At 44.2% G+C, this 17,312-nt stretch overlaps 1 protein-coding gene across 1 annotated transcript in view; it reads left to right on the top strand.

The window, feature by feature from the left end:
- Positions 1–17,312, top strand: part of FAM76B (family with sequence similarity 76 member B) — a 92,063-nt gene that overhangs the window by 36,032 nt on the left and 38,719 nt on the right. The window contains 2 exon segments of the mRNA XM_029602376.1: positions 1,584–1,610; positions 1,612–1,717. Coding sequence (XP_029458236.1) covers positions 1,584–1,610; positions 1,612–1,717 — 133 coding nt within the window.

The raw sequence follows: 17,312 nt of genomic DNA, 5'->3' as shown, positions 1-17,312 counted from the left end.
CATGAGCCTTGATTCACAACTACCTAAAGATTTTTGAACTGTTTTAATAGACCAACTCTCCCACTGTTCCTGGTCTGATCATTACAGCAATGATCCTGAGGCCAGGAGCTTTGCATCAGCCCTTCTTCCAGAGCCCTGTATTATGGGCTCTTAATTCTGGCCACCAGGTGTCACCCTTAACTAGGAGTGTGGTGTGGGGTGTTTTCTTTACCCGCCCAGTGCCAAGAAGCTGTGAACATAGTTGGGCATACTGGAGAGACAGTCCTGCAGAGCGGAAGACCTGATCCAGGAATCCAAATCAGGGACATTCTACCTAGTGCAGCCATTGGGCTGGCCAGAAACATGACTTATTTGGGGGGGGGGGGGGGGGGGGGGGAATCTGCTTATGGAATGTCATAAACCACATTGTACAGTTGTAGGGAGCATTTCAGCCAAGCCACTTTCATTGAAGTATTTTTTTTCAATTTTAGGGCCAGTGTGTTTTGGGTTGGATTTCAGTATTCTTTATGCCTTGCTAAATCTTTCCCTGGAAATAAATGGATGCTCTTAACCAAATCCAATTGCAAAGTTTGCTTTACTTTTTCAGAGCTATTAGTGAGCTTGTACTTCTGCCATTGGTTTTAGTTTTATGATCCATAAATATTTTAACTTTTCCAATAAAATTCTGCTGAGTCCTATCAAATTTGAGACCCACACAGATTGATTTAAAGTAGCAAGTTCAAATTCTTCTCTAATGGATATTATATCCTGGAGAGGAAGGTTTGGATTGAGGTTTAAATTACCTGTTCATCAGGTCAGTGAGGCGGCAACTTATTGGCAAAGCAAAGACATTATTAAGCTTCAAGAAAATAAAATTCCACCCCTTTCTGCTGGCCTAGCATTGGATCCCTTGTGGGTTTCTGAAAGGAAGGGGAGGTTGCTGCCCCTCTTCATGATGAAGACATGTCCCCATCTCTTCATCTCTCTGTTCTCGTGTATTCTGTTCTGGGAATCTGTTGAATTGTATTAGTGTACTTCCAGTGGCAGGCAGAGAGACTGTCAATTTTTCCCTGCTTGTTGGTAAGGGCTTGTTAACATATGTTAAAGGCATATGAACTCGTTTCATTTGGTTTATGTGCATAACCCATGGATTGTATAGATCACGTGTAAAGGGTAGTATGCGCTTACTATTAACGTGAGTTATTTGCGCAATATCCGTTTTTATGCATGTACTATAAGGTCTGCGCATTGTACATATAAATAATGAACCAAATGAGACATGCACATGCCTAATTTAACTGACAACTTAGAGAGTGCAAAGCTTGAAGAATGGACTGCTGGCCCACAGAACAAGTCAGCTTGCAGTGACCCAACCCAAAAGTGGTGTTCTGTAGCCACCATTACTCAGCTCAATCTCCTATAAACTAAATGATTGAGTTATCTTGCTTAACAAGTTTTGGTAGAAAATTATGTGGAAGGACAATGGATTAGCTGTTTTTACTAAATTGGCTATTAAAATCTCATTAGTGAGACTGTTTGCAGAATATGTGTGTTTAACGTATATACAAATTGTGTAATTATAGATTTTTGTGTGTTTAATTTAGTAGCTCAATGAATCAGTCAGCAGATACTGTGGACTGATAATTTTGTCCTCATAAGCCAATTGAAAGAAGAAGTTATGTCTCTCAAACGTCTCTTGCAACAAAGAGATCAAACTATCTTGGAAAAAGACAAAAAGGTAATAATCTGGCTGACGCTGTTTCACAAAAAATCCTTCTTAAAATGTGTGGATTGTCTGTCTTATTTGCTGCAGCCAAGGGGGTTGCTGAAACAGTATCTATTTTCTTCAGACTTTCAATACAAATACATCAGATGGCACATTGATTAAACCAGAAGTCCCAGTATTAACACTGCAAAAAAAAATAAAAAAAAATTAGGTAGCCCTTCTTAAAAATATTACAGATGCTGTATTTTGGACAAGAATTCCCTATAATTAAAGGCCCAAATGTCAGAGTATAACGCATACTTAGTAATAGAAAAGGCATTTTAAAATGCAAGGGAATGCATATAGTAGTGTAGAACAAGTACCCAAAAGTTCTGAAAGTGTTTTTTTTTTCTTTGAACAGAACCACACATGCACAGCACTCTGCTCTCTGGGTGGTTCCTGAACTCTGTCAGCAGACTTGCACACAGATGGATGGACCTGTGAGTGTAATTCCATGTGTCTCTGCTATTCCTGGACTGGCAGCAGATCTTCATGTGGATAGTGCCACTTTAAGGCCCATCAGACACAGTCTTCCCATTAAATTTATTAATGCATGCTTTACCTTGTACACAAAACACAATTGTGATTTTTGTTTGATGCATAGCAGTCTTTATTTTGGTATTAATACAATTTTAGTCTCCAGGTTTTTCTCCATATGCCATTCTAGACTATCAGGTTTTCCTCTTCATGCCACTAGATGTACTAGATAATGATGCCATTTGAAGAAATTGAGTGTTCTCAAATTTCTTAGCTTGGTTTCCAGCTGGGAACACAGTATTTTTGAGGCATCAAATGCTGGATTGTATTCTGCCCCCAGTTTTTCTCCCTCTCGTGCATGGGTGGCCAACTCTGTCCTTAAGAGCCACAAACAGGCCAAGTTTACATGCACTGCCTCTATTTTATGCAAATGTATCTCATGGGTAGTCATTGTGAATATCCTGAAAACCAGGCCTGTGTGTGGCTCTCAAGGACCGATTACAACCAGAGCAGATTGGTTTTCTTTTCCTGAGATTTGTGGGTAATACATTCTTCCAGTTAAAAACCAGAGTTAATGATTCTAGAGAAGCCCTCAGATCCATGGACAGCAGTCTGATGAAAAGGTAAGTTAAAGAATGCTGTTTCTTCTGCTGAACTAGACTGCAAGATTTCCCTAATCCTCACAATAAATATCTTTACTATGTAGGCTAGCAACTTGTGGTCTTTTTGTTGTACAATGATCTGTGTTTCTCACAGGACAAGCAGGGATGGTAGTCATTACATATGGGTGACATCACAGGTTGGAGCCCAATCACGGAACACTTGTCAAAGTTTCTAAAACTTTGACTGGCACCTACTGGGCATGCCCAGCCTGGCATTAACCCTGCAGCCAGCAGGGGTCCCCCTTCAGTCTTCTTTTTCCACGCAGCAGTAGCCACACGGATAAGGAGCTACACAGAGATTCCTGACAGGAATTTTCCTCATGGAATTACTGAAAACTTTCTTACCCCACAGGGGTCTCTCCTTCAACTTTTTTAAGCCGCGGTACTCCGGTAAGTGTTTTTTTACCCATTTTCGGTCGATTCCGTCTAGTTTGGCCCTCCTGGCCTACTGGCTGTTGACCGTACCACGGCTCAAATTTTTCAAGGCCATGGCATCAGGGTTCCATCGGTGCCCGGACTGTAACCGCACCATGTCCATAACAAACCCTCATAAAGTCTGTGTAATTTGTCTCGGATGTGAGCACGATGTCCTGACCTGCACCAAATGTGCCCTAATGACATCAAAAGGTCGCAAGGCCAGCATGGAGAAGATGGAACTTCTCTTCCATGCTCAAACCTCAACGCAGTCTATTGCATAGACGTCATCAGAACCGGCACCGTCCACTTGGCGCTAGTATCAACCACCGGCCGATGACAGTCTGGCATAGACTACTTTTCGTTCTTCAACTACCTCTACTTCCCCTCAGGACCGAGGGGATCGTAGAGAGAAACATTGGCAGCGACATCGGAAGTCTCGGACCATCGAGGGAGCTAAATCATCGTCCGAGCCGCTGTCAAAAAAAACTCCTTCCACAAAAGACACCGACCTTTTCTGCAACTGGGTCACAGAGGCCACCCTCACTCGGATGGGTATCGGGAACCGCGACTCTGCCTTTAACGGTGGTCCCTCTGGCTATGCCTCTGCCTCCTTCTCCCCTTCCGGAGCTGGGGCTGATTGCTCCAGGAGGCCATCGACAAGGCAATGCATCGACTCCAAGTTCCTCCGACACCGGTACCGATCATGGAGCCGATCACCGACCCGATTCCGGCAGCGTTGGCACCGCTGCTCTCGAGGATGGAAGCGCTTATTGCTGCTTTTCCAACGATGGATCCCGGGTCACCGATAGCTCTGGTGCCCTCTCTGCTTACTTTGTCATCGGGAAGAGAAACACCGTTCCGAATCCCTCCATTGGGAGTCCTACCGATGCCTCAGCCATTGATGCCGATGCATCCGGCGCCACCGATCCATCCATTGAAGCCTGCACCGGTGCCTCCAGTTCTTCCTTTGATTCCTTCAGAACCTGGACCTTTAGGAATTCCACCGCCTTGTCCCCCTCTGGTTCCTAGAGGGGCAGGTGCTGATCCCTATGATACCTGGACTGATGATTCTTCACCAGACACAGATGACTTGCCTTCACCACCTTCTCCTACTGAAAGCAGGAAGCATTCTCCTCCAGAGGACCTTTCCTTCATAAAGTTTGTGAAGGAGATGTCTGAATGTGTTCCCTTCCAATTATAGACCAAACAAGATGAAAGGCATCAAATGATGGAGCTGTTGCAATTCCTGGATGCTCCCAAGGAAATAACCTCCATCCCTATTCACCAGGTTCTTCTGGATCTCCTCAAAAAGAACTGGAACACCCTGGCTCTGTTGCTCCAGTCAACAGGAAGGCTGACACCACTTATTTAGTACAGTCAGCCCTAGGTTTTCAAAAACCTCAGTTGGATCACCAATCTGTGGTTGTAGAATTGGCCCAAAAGAGGGCAAGGAGATCAAAACCCCACTCTTCCTTTCCCCCAGGCAAGGAGCAGAAATTCCTAGATGCCATTGGTCGCCGTGTCTTCCAGGGCTCAATGCTCTTCTCCCGAATCGCCTCCAATCAGCTCTATATGACCCAATACAACAGAGTCTTATTTAAGCAGATACAAGAATTAAGACTCCCTGCCTCAACAATTCCAAGAACAACTTCAAACCCTAGTGAACAAGGGCTTTGAGGCAGGCAAGCATGAGATAAGATCATCTTACGATATCTTTGACACTGCTATCTTTGACACTGCTACCAGGGTATCTGCAGCTGCTATTTTGGCAAGAAGATGGGCTTGGCTCAAGTCTTCGGACCTTCGCCCTGAAGTACAGGACAGATTGTCCGACCTGCCCTGTGTAGGAAACAATCTCTTTGGACAGATTCAACGGACGGCGGCAGAACTCAAGGGACCCATCATGAGACCCTGAGACAGCTCTCTCTGATGCCTTCTGATTATTCCTCAAAACTGCCTCTCCGAAAGGACACTAAGAAGTCATTCTTCTGTCCAAAGAAATCCTACCTGCCACAGTCTAGAAACTCATTCTATGAGACCTTTCCAAAAAACCCAGTCTCGTCAACTACGATAACAAAAGCCTCAAGCAGCGCCTCAGCCGGGCCCTGCTTCCTGTTTCTGACTTCTGCATAGAGAGCAGCAGCCAGCTTCCACTGCCTCAGATACCAGTGGGAGGTCAATTGTCATTTCAACAGGTGGCACTCCATCACCTCAGACCAGTGGGTCCTGGCGATAATCGCTCAAGGTTATCATCTGAACTTTCTCGCCATCCCACCGAACTCCCCACCTCTACCGACGTGGAGAACATCCGACCACTCCATCTTCCTGGAACAGGAGGTCTCCCTCCTCCTCCAGACCAGAGCAATAGAACCAGTGCCCTACTCTCAACACGGCCTAGGGTTCTATTCCCGGTACTTTCTAATCCCCAAAAAATCGGGAGGCATTCGCCCAATCTGGACCTACATGCCCTCAACAAGTACCTCCATCGAGAAAAGTTCAAAATGGTAACCTTGGGTTCTCTTCTTCCTCTTCTGCAAAGAGGAGACTGGCTCTGCTCTCTAGACCTCCAGGACGCATACACACATATTGCGATAACTTCATCTCATCGCAAATTCCTGAGATTTCTGGTAGGCCCCAAGCACTATCAGTACCAAGTGCTTCCATTCGGCCTCTCGTCTGCACCACGAGTCTTCACAAAATGCCTTGTAGTAGTTGCAGCCTTCCTTAGGACTCAAGGTGTTCATGTCTACCCCTATCTAGACGATTGGTTGATCAGGGCCCCCACTCAGCAGACTGCTCTGTCGTCCCTACATCTTACCTTATACACTCTGATTTCGTTAGGATTTCTCGTCAATTACGACAAATCCTTCTTAGTCCCATCTCAAACATTATCATTCATAGGGGCAGACTTGGTCACCTTGCAGGCAAAAGCTTTTTTGCCTCGACAGTGAGCTCTCACTCTCTCGTCTCTCTCGCACACCAGCTAGTCTCAGCACTGCACGCCACTTCTTCATCCTGCTGGGACACATGGCATCCTCAGTTCAGGTTACCCCAATGGCCCACTTGGCCATGAGTCATGCAGTGGACTCAATCCATTCAGCCCCTGTCGACCATTGTCCACGTCACCGACTCACTCTGTCAGTCTCTAGCCTAGTGGAAAAATCAGATCAATCTCCTCCAAGGCTTGCCCTTCCAGGCTCCAGACCCTCAAATCATTCTCACCACCAATGCTTCCAACCTCGCCTGGGGAGCCCATGTGGCTGAACTGCAGACACAAGGATCTTGGTCTTCAGAAGAAACCTAACACCAAATCAATTTCCTGGAGCTGCGAATAATCAGATATGCTCTCAGGGTATTTCAGGATCACCTGTCCAATCAAGTCATCCTGTTTCAGGCGGACAACCAGGTGGCCATGTGGTACATAAACAGGGAGGTACGTGCTCCTACCTTCTGTCAGGAAGCTGCCCAGATATGGGCGGAGGCCCTCTCCCACTTGATGTACCTCAGGGCCACCTATTTGCCAGGAGTGGACAATGTGTTGGCAGACAAGCTGAGTCGCACCTTTCAGCCACACGAGTGGTCTCTCAACCCCTCAGTGGCGGACCCGATCTTCCAACAGTGGTGTTACCTCATATAAATCTTTGCGTCACTTCAAATCCACAAAGTAGAGAACTTTTGCTCTCTCACTTGCAGCCAACACTCTCAACCAAGAGATGCGTTCTCCCTCTCTTGGGCGACCGGTCTCTTATATGCATTCCCTCCACTTCCACTTCTATTAAAGACTCTCGTGAAGTTACGTCAGGACAAGGGAACCATGATTTTGATAGCACCTCACTGGCCACGCCAAATGTGGTTTCCAATACTTCAGGATCTCTCCATTCACAGGCACATTCCCTTGGGAAAGTACCTGCTTCTGATCACTCAAAACGGGTGCCTTAAGCCACCCCAATCTTCAAGCCTTGTCCCTGATGGCCTGGATGTTGAAAGGTTAATTCTTCAGCCACTTAACCTTTCAGAACCAGTTTCCCGTGTCCTGATTGCTTCACGGAAGCCTTCCACAAGAAAATCCTACCTTTACAAATGGAACAGATTTAAGTCATGGTGCTCTTCCCAATCCCTTGATCCCTTTACCTGTCCCACCACGAAGTTTCTAGACTATCTCTGGCACTTGTCAGAATCCGGTCTTAAAACTTCCTCCATCAGAATGCATGTCAGTGCGGTAGCTGCCTTCCATAAAGGTGTGAGGGATGTACCCATATCAGTACAACCCCTTGTAACACGTTTTCTGAAGGGCTTGCTCCACCTCAAGCCTCCATTGCGCCCTCCGGCCCCTTCTTGGGACCTCAATCTGGTTTTGGGTCAGCTCATGAAATCACCATTCGAGCCTCTCCAATCCTGTGATCTTCACTATCTCACATGGAAAGTGATTTTCCTTTTGGCAATCACTTCGGCTCGCAGAGTTAGTGAGTTACAGGCTCTAGTCACCTACCCGTCTTACACTAAACTTCTGCAGGACCGGGCAATACTCTGCACTCACCCTAAGTTCTTGCCTAAGGTAGTATCGGAGTTTCATCTCAATCAATCCACTATACTACCTACCTTTTTTCCCAGGCCCCATTCCAATCCAGGAGAACAGGCTCTGCATACCCTTGACTGTAAACGGGCTCTAGCATTCTACTTAGATCGTACAGCTGCCCACAGGAAAAGCACTCGATTGTTTGTCTCTTTCCATTCCATCAAATTGGGGCAGCCTGTGGGTAAGCAGACTCTCTCCTCCTGGTTAGCAGACTGCATATCCTTTTGCTATCAGCAAGGAGGCATTCCACTTCAAGACCATGTTAAAGCACACTCTGTGAGGGCCATGGTGACTTCAGTAGGACTGCCACCTGAGTTCTCTCCATACCTTTATAGCCCATTATTGCTTAGACATGGCCAGAAGACAAGATTCCATCTTCGGCCAGTCTGTTTTGCGCAACCTATTTACAGCTTGACGTACCAACACCCTTCCGCCTGCCCGTTAGGGTTCAGGATGCCCTCCACCAAATTCCTCCCCAGTCCTAGTGCCTTTGCACAACTGAGTACATTTGGTGCATACTCGGACATCCTCAGCTCGGTACTCACCCATATGTGAGGACTACCATTCTGCTTGCCCTGTGAGAAAGCAAATGTTGCTTACCTATAACAAGTGTTCTTACAGGACAGCAGGATGTTAGTCCTCACGAAACCCGCCCACCACACCGCGGTGTTGGGTTCGTTACGTTTATTTTATTTTTTGCACTTCCTGTAGCTTTTAAACAAGACTGAAGGGGGACCCCTGCTGTTCTGCAGGGTTAGTGCCGTGCTGGGCATGTCCAGTAGGTGCCAGTCAAAGTTCTAGAAACTTTGACAAAAGTGTTCAGTGAATGGACTCCATCCTGTGATGTCACCCATATGTGAGGACTAACAGCCTGCTATCCTGTGAGAACACCTGTTACAGGTAAGCAACATTTGCTTTTCTTATTGTAAGGATGCATTTATCAGAGACCAGCTTTTTTGCTCCATCCCTTTAGATTTTTATTTTTTCATAACAGCTTCATCCCATTACCCCATAGTCCAAGATTGATTCCTCCAGGTATCCTTAACATAATTCAGAAATTCAAGCATCTGCAAAGTGCAGGGAGCATCTGACCTGTTGGCTAATCTTGAATGGTGAGGATGATTTTCCCATACAAGAGTGTATTACATTTGGGAAGTGTATAGATCCTTGTAATTAACTTATGAGCAACTGTCTTCCATTTTGCTGTGCCCTTTTCCTTCTGTTGCTAGAAGAACTGGCAAAAACCTTGAGTATTTTAGATTTCCTACTAAAATGTCCAGAGATTCCTGAAATTTCCTTACTTTTCTCTAAATTCAGAGACTGAGAAAATAAGACCTTTAAGCCCTTGGGACAAAATCCTTATTCTATGTACTTTAGCTAGATAGCTTTCCAGGCATTGGAAGATAACACATTCTCTTCATTCTAAATGCTGATTCTTCTGAAACAGAATTTAATATACAAGCATTCATGCCAAACTGAATGATCGAGGGGTTAAAGGGTCACTTAGAAAAATAAAGCCATTGTGGAAAGACTAATTCTTTGCTTCTGTGTTTACTGAAGAGGATGTTGGGGAGATACCCATTCCTGAAATGGATTTCAAGAGTGATGTTTCAGATGAACTGACCCAAATCACAGTGACCCTGGAAGATATAGTAGGTCAGAGTGACAAACGGAAGAGTAGCAAATCAGATGGACTGGATGGTACATATCCCAGGGTTCTAAAAACTCAAATGAAATTTCAGGCCTATCATTAAAATCATCCATTGTACCTGAAGACTGGAAGGTGGCCAATGTAACACTGTTCTTTAAAACAAAGATACCAGAGGTGATATGGGAAACTATAGACCAACGAGCCTGACTTCAGTGCCGGGAAAAATCGTGGAAACTATCATAAAGAATAAAATCACAGAACATATAGATAGACATGATTTAATGGGACATAGCCAGCATGGATTTACCAAGGAAAGTTTTGCCTCACAAATCTACATCGTTTTGAAGGGGTGAATAAGCTTGTGAATAAAGATGACTAGGTAGATGTGGTGTATTTGGATTTTCAGAAGGTGTTTGACAAATCCCTCATGAGAAGCTTCTAAGTAAACTAAAAAGTCATGGGATAGGAGATATCTTTTTGTGGATTGCAAACTGGTTAAAAGACAGAAACATAGGGTTACATGGTCAATTTTTACAGTGGAAAAAGGTGAACATAAGGCTCAATGGTTATGGGTAGTAACCGCCGCACTAAGCAAGTTACCCCGATGCTTGTTTACCCAGATTGCACAGATCCATGCCTTGTTGGATGTTACCTGAATGTAAATCCTCGTTTTTTTCCACATTTTTCCCTGCTGTTGAAGCAGAAAGCACCGCTGTATATGCATTCAAAGTGAAGTATCAGGCTTAGTTGGTTTAGGGTAGTAACCGCCGCAATAAGCAAGCTAACCCACGCTTATTTGTTTACCCTGACTGTGTAGTTCAGTCCTTATTGGTTGTTGTCTGAATGCAAATCCTCTTTTCCAATTTCCCCTTTCCCTTGAAGCAGAGAGCAATGTTGGAGTTGCATTAACTGTGTGAAAGCTTATTGAGCAAGGGTAGTAAACACCAAGTAGTAGCCTCCATTCCAGCAAGCCAACCCCATGGCTCTTCTCTTCATTCCCATCTTCTAGCCTTTATCGATCCACAGTGTTTATCCCATGCCCCTTTGAAATCCTTCACAGTTTTGGTCTTCACCACTTCCTCCAGAAGGGCCTTCGAGGCATCTACCACCTTCTCCGTGAAGAAATACTTCCTGACATTGGTTCTAAGTCTTACTTCCTGGAGTTTCAAATTGTGACTCCTAGCATCATCCGGATGTGGCCTGTTTTTTTCTGAAAGGGGTGAAACACCTTTGGCCATCCCTACGATGGCAGGTTCCCTTGTGGAATCTTAATTTAATATTGGAATTTTTGGCAGGTCCCTCCTTTCAGCCACTGCATGGTTTTTCCTTGCATTTATTAACCTTAAAAATGGTGTTCCTGGTGGCTATATGCTCAGCGCATCACATCTCTGAACTGCAGGCATTGTCAGGAAACGTTCCTCCGGATGACTCTAGGAACGTTACAGCTTCGTACCATTCCATCCTTCTTGCCCAAGGTAGTCTCTTGGGTTTCATGTGAATCAGTCCGTTTCATTGCCATCCCTAGATAAGCACAAGGGTGTGGAAGGATACTGCCGCCTCCGTCATTTGAATGTCAGTAGACTTTTGGTGTGGTATCTCAACCAGTCCGCAAGACTGACTACCTGTGTCCTTCATGGTGGAAGGAAGTAGGCTCAACCAGCTTCACAGGCTACCAAAGCTCGCTGGATTAAGGAGGTGGTCATGGAAGCCTATGTGAAGGCAGGCAAGCCATTACCTTCTTAGGTTAAAGCTCATTCCACTAGGGCTCAAGCAGTCTCATGGGCAGAAGCTAGACTGCTGTCTCCCGTCGATTATCTGCCAAGCAGCAATGTGGTCCTCCTTTCACACCTCCACGTGTGTATGTGCAGGCCTGAGAGGACACAGTCTTTTCAAGGGTGGTGTTAACCTGACCATAGGCAGCCTCCCACCCTGATTGGGAGTAACGTTTGTACATCTCCTTGGTCCTGTGTCCATCTGGCTATGTGCTAGGAAATGGAGAAATTACTTGCCTGATAATTTTGTTTTCCTTAATGTGGACAGATGGACTCAGCATTCCGCCCAGAGCTGCCCAAGAATGGTGGCAAGGATTTGCCCGTGGAGTGGATATAGATTTCCAAGAGATTGTGTGTAAGCTGACATCTAGTCCCTATATCAAGGCATCTATATTCTTACTGGAGTTCAATTTTTATGATTTGGTTCAGTATAGCGAGTTATCTATTTTTAATTATTTTTTCACTAGTATGGCCACAGTCGCTTTTGAAGAGAATACTGAAGAGCTGAGGTCACTGCAGGGGTGTATATAGGGTGATGTCAGCTTTGAAATCTGACTCGGTCTCCATTTGCTGGCAGGGGAGCGTAACCCATTGGTCCTGAGTCCATCTGTCTACAATAAGGAAAACAAAATTATCAGGTAAGTAATTTCTCCACTGTCTTCCTTTTAAAGGAACATAAAATTGCTATGCGTTGGCTGAAAAGAGTGGGCCTTGGGTGGTGTGTATCTTCCGGACTTGGAGAGAGATAATTTAGCTGGTCTTTTAAGAATAGTTAGAGATTGGTTATATGGTGAGTCTACTTATGTGATACAAGAAGGAGAAAAGGACCTAGCGGCTCCACTGGATATTCAATATTTGTTGCATGCACCAGCTTCCTTATTACTAATGGACTTAGCTGGTGATATGTTAATTTCACCGATTTAGATGGGCATGGAAAAAGCTAGCAAGGTGTGGAGCTTTTTGCATGAGATGTCTTGTTACTTACCCATTAGGGAGCATGTCAGTTTTATCCCAGGTTCCTAAGGAGTTAACTTCCGTTTTTGGGAACAAAGGAGGTTATATCAGTTGCAGCTTGTCTTAGATGAGGATGGGGTGATATTCTCTCTTCCTGATTTGGCTAATCAATATGCTTTGAGGGTGACGGACTGGTTTTTTTATTTAAAATTGAAATATTATTTAACATTATCGAGGGATAATCTATTGAAAAGCTCGTCTATGATATAGAGATGATTTTTTTTTGGCATTGATGGTATACCAAAGTTATCCCTCCAAATTGCATAAGGGGCATTGGTAAAAATGGACAAGACAGATTTTGTGGAGTCTCTTGTGCTTAATTGGATGAAAGAGGGGCCCATTTCCAATTCAAAAAGTTTTGACTTGTTTTAGATGCTTCAAAGAGATATTGACTGTATCTGAGGGAAATGCAATATAAGTTATTGAGAAGAGCTTATGTCACTCCATCCTTAGCGTGTAAAGCTAAGCATACAGATCAGTGTCTGAAATACCATTTAGCAGTAGGGTTTTTAAATGTTTTTGGTCATGTCCCAATATACAAATATTTTGGTCAAGAGTAATATACTACCTGGAGAAAATTTCTGGCTACATATTCCCACATACACCAGAACTTATCTTATTTGAATCCTTTTCTAAAAATTGTTTTCATTCTAAAGGGGAGGCGCTATTTGCATGGAAAGTTATTATTTTGGGTAAGAAATCCATTTTACTACATTGAAGGGATGAATCTGCCCCCCTCTTACTGGCAATGGAGGAATTCACTACATGACATGGCATTAATGGAAAGCCTGGCATCTAAGATAAGCATTGCTGGTAACACACTTTCTTTACATTTGGGAACTGTGTTTACAGAGTTTATCGACTTGAGCTAGAAGTGTGATAATTGTTAGGGTTAACATGGAACTTTGGCTGAGTTGCGGCAACCTGTTCTCCTTTGCCTGAGTAGTAAGAACATAAGAACATGCCATACTGGGTCAGACCAAGGGTCTATCAAGCCCAGCATCCTGTTTCCAGCAGTGGCCAGTCCAGGCCATAAGAACCTGGCAAGTACCCAAACACTAAGTCTATTCCATGTTACTATTGCTAATGGCAGTGGCTATTCTCTAAGTTATTGGGATGGGGGTAGGGGTAGGGTATGGGGAGGTTAATTTTAATGCCTAACTTCCTGGATGATATTCTGGAACTTTCTGGTGTCGAGGAACAAGACATGGATTACTGGATATTGTATGTTTGGTGTTTAAAGTATGTGGTTGGGAGGGAAACTTGGGGGCTTTTGGATAAAGTTTCCAATACTGGAGCAAGTAAACAGTTCTATAAACTGTACAAGTATTATTGTGCCATGCCAAAGTTCATTAGAGTGAAAAAAGAAATCCATGTAACTTAAGTTTTGTTTATGATCTTGCTCAATAAAAATGTTTGAACTTAAAGGAGCATAGAGAAGGCCTTGTTTACCTGGAATTCAGTTTACTATTGTTTAGATCAGGGGTGAGCAAACCAGGGGGTATGAACAATCCTGAAGGGAGGGCATACTAACTGCCCAATAGAAGAATAAAAAATGACTATGCTGTTGAGTCTCCATGCCATGGATGCATTGTAAGCTCAGGAGGGAAAGCCAGAATGTAATTATCAGTGTAAGCATTGCCACTGCTTAGCTGTGTGTCTTTTGATGGGCCAGGTGGGGAAATCTGTAGCAGAACTGGACATGGGAGGAGCCACTACTCTGTTCACAACCCAGGAGGAGCTGCCACCCTCAGCTTGGGGCGAGTTCTGCTGCCGCAGGGTCCCTACCCAGGGGGAGAAATCATAGCTGTTGCCTGTCCAGGAGAAAAAGTAGTGAGGGTAGGGGAGGTGAATGGGTAAAGGGGTCAGAGAATGAGGTGGGACAGGATAGCAAAGACAAAAAGTATAAATAAAGTTAAATGAGCAAATCAAAACATAAGAAAATATGATAAACTAAGAATAGTACAGAAATAGTGAGAAATATAAAAAAAAAAAAAAAAAAGTGTGAAGAGAAAAAAAAAAAAGTTGGGCAGGGTGGGATGGAGTTTCTCAGCTCCTAAACTTTTGACTGGCCCCTAAGGTTGTTTTTATTTTCTAGCTCTTACCATTGTGGAATGTGTCCCCATGTGTTTCTATCTGGGTATAAGGTGTCTAGGTCTCTGGGTTTTCTGTCTTTTTAGTGTCTTTCTCTGTTGGTCTGAGTGTGGGTGGAGTATCTGAGTATGAGATCTTCTTTTTTTTTTTATGTTTTTGTATTTGTCTGGGTGTAGGGTGTCTGCTTCTTTGTGCCTATGTGTGTTTGTATGAACTTATTCCCTTACAGTTTGAAGAGCAACAAAGCAGGGGCTTTGAGCCACTGGCTGCCTGGTACCATTAAACTTTTCACAGATGGGTTTCCTATACTGAATTCCGTTGTTCTAATTGTATATTAATTAACTTGGTACACCAGTCCAGATGTGTGGGTTTTCTCCCCCTACTAGCAGATAGAGATACCTTTCTCCTTGATATCACTGATAGTTACCACAGTGGAGCTCCAGCAAAAACCAGTATTTTCTGTCTCCAGTAGATGGCAGGACATTCTTGTCTGATGCAGCAAGAAATTGACTCCCAAGCTTCAGCCTTTGCCCATACTAGTGGAGAATGTTTAGGCAGTTCTGCATTTTTCAGTCTCTTCTGCTTTTTTGACAGCAAACTGTGGGCCCGGCTTCTGCTGCTTTTCGGTTAAGCGAGCCCTGTGTAAGGCTCGCTTAACTCGCTTAGAGGGTGGAAGTGTGTTTGTGGCCCAGAAGGAACCTCTGTTTAAAGTTGTCTTCCCTCCTCTCCATCACCACACACTCTTCTCCCTCTGGCTTATTAAAGCTTTTTTTTTTTCAAGAAAAAAATGGAGAGGTGAGATCAAAAGCTTCTGCTGAAGCAAGCAACTGGGGGAGGGGAATCATTGATCAGTCTTATCGTCTTTGGGCTTGCAGTATTTCTTTTGTTGTAATAGGGTCCAGTCAGCGTTGGAGTTTTTGTGTGCTGGTGCTTCTGTAATGCCAGCTTTTAATGTCGTCTTTGCATTGGCAGCACTGGTTCTTCAGAGGAGCCTGCGAAGGGCCTGAATCTAGTAGCAAAAGTTCATTAATGCTTGTAGTCAGGCCTTCTGATCTAGGTACAGCAGCAGCTGAATTGACATTGGTGTCCATTTTTATTTTCTCCTCAGAGGCTGCTATTTTGGCAGGAGCAGCTGCCATTTTATGTATCCTGTGGGTCATTCTCACCTGTTTCTCTTCCTGAGCTGAGGCCTTGCATCCTTGGTGGAGGTGAATTGTAGTGTTCTCCTCTGTGGGGGGGAAACCTGTTCTGAAGCTTGCCAGGCCCCTGTCCTTTCTCTTAAGGGGACTTTTTCTCATTTGTTTTCCTTTGGCATTTTATAGCAGGCCTTCTTTGTTTAGAAACCTGGTAAAGGGTGGATCTGAAGCTTCCATTGGTCAGGGCTTTGCCCAGGTCATTTCAGCCACTGGATGTGGGATGGCAATAAAAGCCTAATTATCTGTAAGGGGACTCTGTAGGAGAGTATCTCCATCTCTTTTTCTGTCCTGAAGGATCACATGGATTTAGTCAGCCCACAGAGGAAGGACAGGTGTCAGCGAGCAAGACTGAATCTGTCTTCTGCCTATTTATAAAAAAAAATTCTCTCATTTCTCAGGTGGTTATGTCCCTTAATATGTCAGTTTTTCAGGTTGTGGAAATTCCAGTATGGGAACTTATATTGCAAAAAATCTGTAGGTCATCTAAAAGCTTACCTCTTCATTCAGAAGTGCAGGGTATGCAGGGAATCCACTGAGGCCAGTTTAAAAGTGTTGAAGCTTCACCAAGCTATGTACTCTTGCCATCGGATGCCACACTGCCTTTTTTTCAGAAGCTGTGGGGGGTGCCCTGGTTTTGGTGGATGCCTGCAAAACAACTATGGGGCACAGTCTTCAAAGATCAATAGGATAGAAAGATTTAGGTTCTATTGAAACATGCCTTTTCATCTGTCTTTACTGGTACAGATCACTATCTACGATACTGTCCAATTTGGACGCATAAGAACATAAGAAAATGCCATACTGGGTCAGACCAAGGGTCCATCAAGCCCAGCATCCTGTTTCCAACAGTGGCCAATCCAGGCCATAAGAACCTGGCAAGTACCCAAAAACTAAGTCTATTCCATGTTACCATTGCTAATGGCAGTGGCTATTCTCTAAGTGAACTTAATAGCAGGTAATGGAGTTCTCCTCCAAGAACTTATCCAGTCCGAAAGAGTAAATAACCGATTCACATCTATCCGTTCTAGGCCTCTCATGATTTTAAACACCTCTATCATATCCCCACTCAATCGTCTCTTCTCCAAGCTGAAAAGTCCTAACCTCTTTAGTCTTTCCTCATAGGGGAGTTGTTTCATTCCCCTTATCATTTTGGTAGCCCTTCTCTGTACCTTCTCCATCGCAATTATATCTTTTTTGAGATGCAGCGACCTTTCTGGGTACAGCAGCTCCCTGAAAGGCAAGAGGTGGATCAGCTGAAATCCAGATTTGCTTTACTGGAGGACACATTATAAGATGATATTGGGATCTCTTCTAGTTCTGTAGCCTTGGCTGCAATATGAAGGCTATTGTAGCTACAGCACTGGACAGTAGATGCGTCATCCAAAGCCCATCTAAGAAAGCATATTTTTAAGTGAGAAACTGTTTCTTTTGTAAGAGCTTACACAAGCCTTTAAAAGACGTAGGGAAAGCAAAACCTCAGGGAAGCAGTCAGTTTCCCAATCGTTTAATTTCAGGAAAAGAAATCTGTCCTTGCAAGCAGCCATAAGACTGCAATGTCCAGCTTTTCCACCTAATGAAGGTCTGTGGCTCTCCTCTTTAGGGGTGCATGTAGGTGTTTGCTTTCAGAAGCTTACCAAGACTGATCCCAGATATCTTCACGGTTGCACCCTAGTTCTTGCCATTTTAGATGAATGCCTATATGGTCTCTC

Source organism: Rhinatrema bivittatum, chromosome 5 (genome assembly GCF_901001135.1).
Source record: "Rhinatrema bivittatum chromosome 5, aRhiBiv1.1, whole genome shotgun sequence".
NCBI lineage: Eukaryota > Metazoa > Chordata > Amphibia > Gymnophiona > Rhinatrematidae > Rhinatrema > Rhinatrema bivittatum.
Note: the sequence above shows the minus strand (reverse complement) of the source record. Positions and strands in the feature narration are given on the sequence as shown.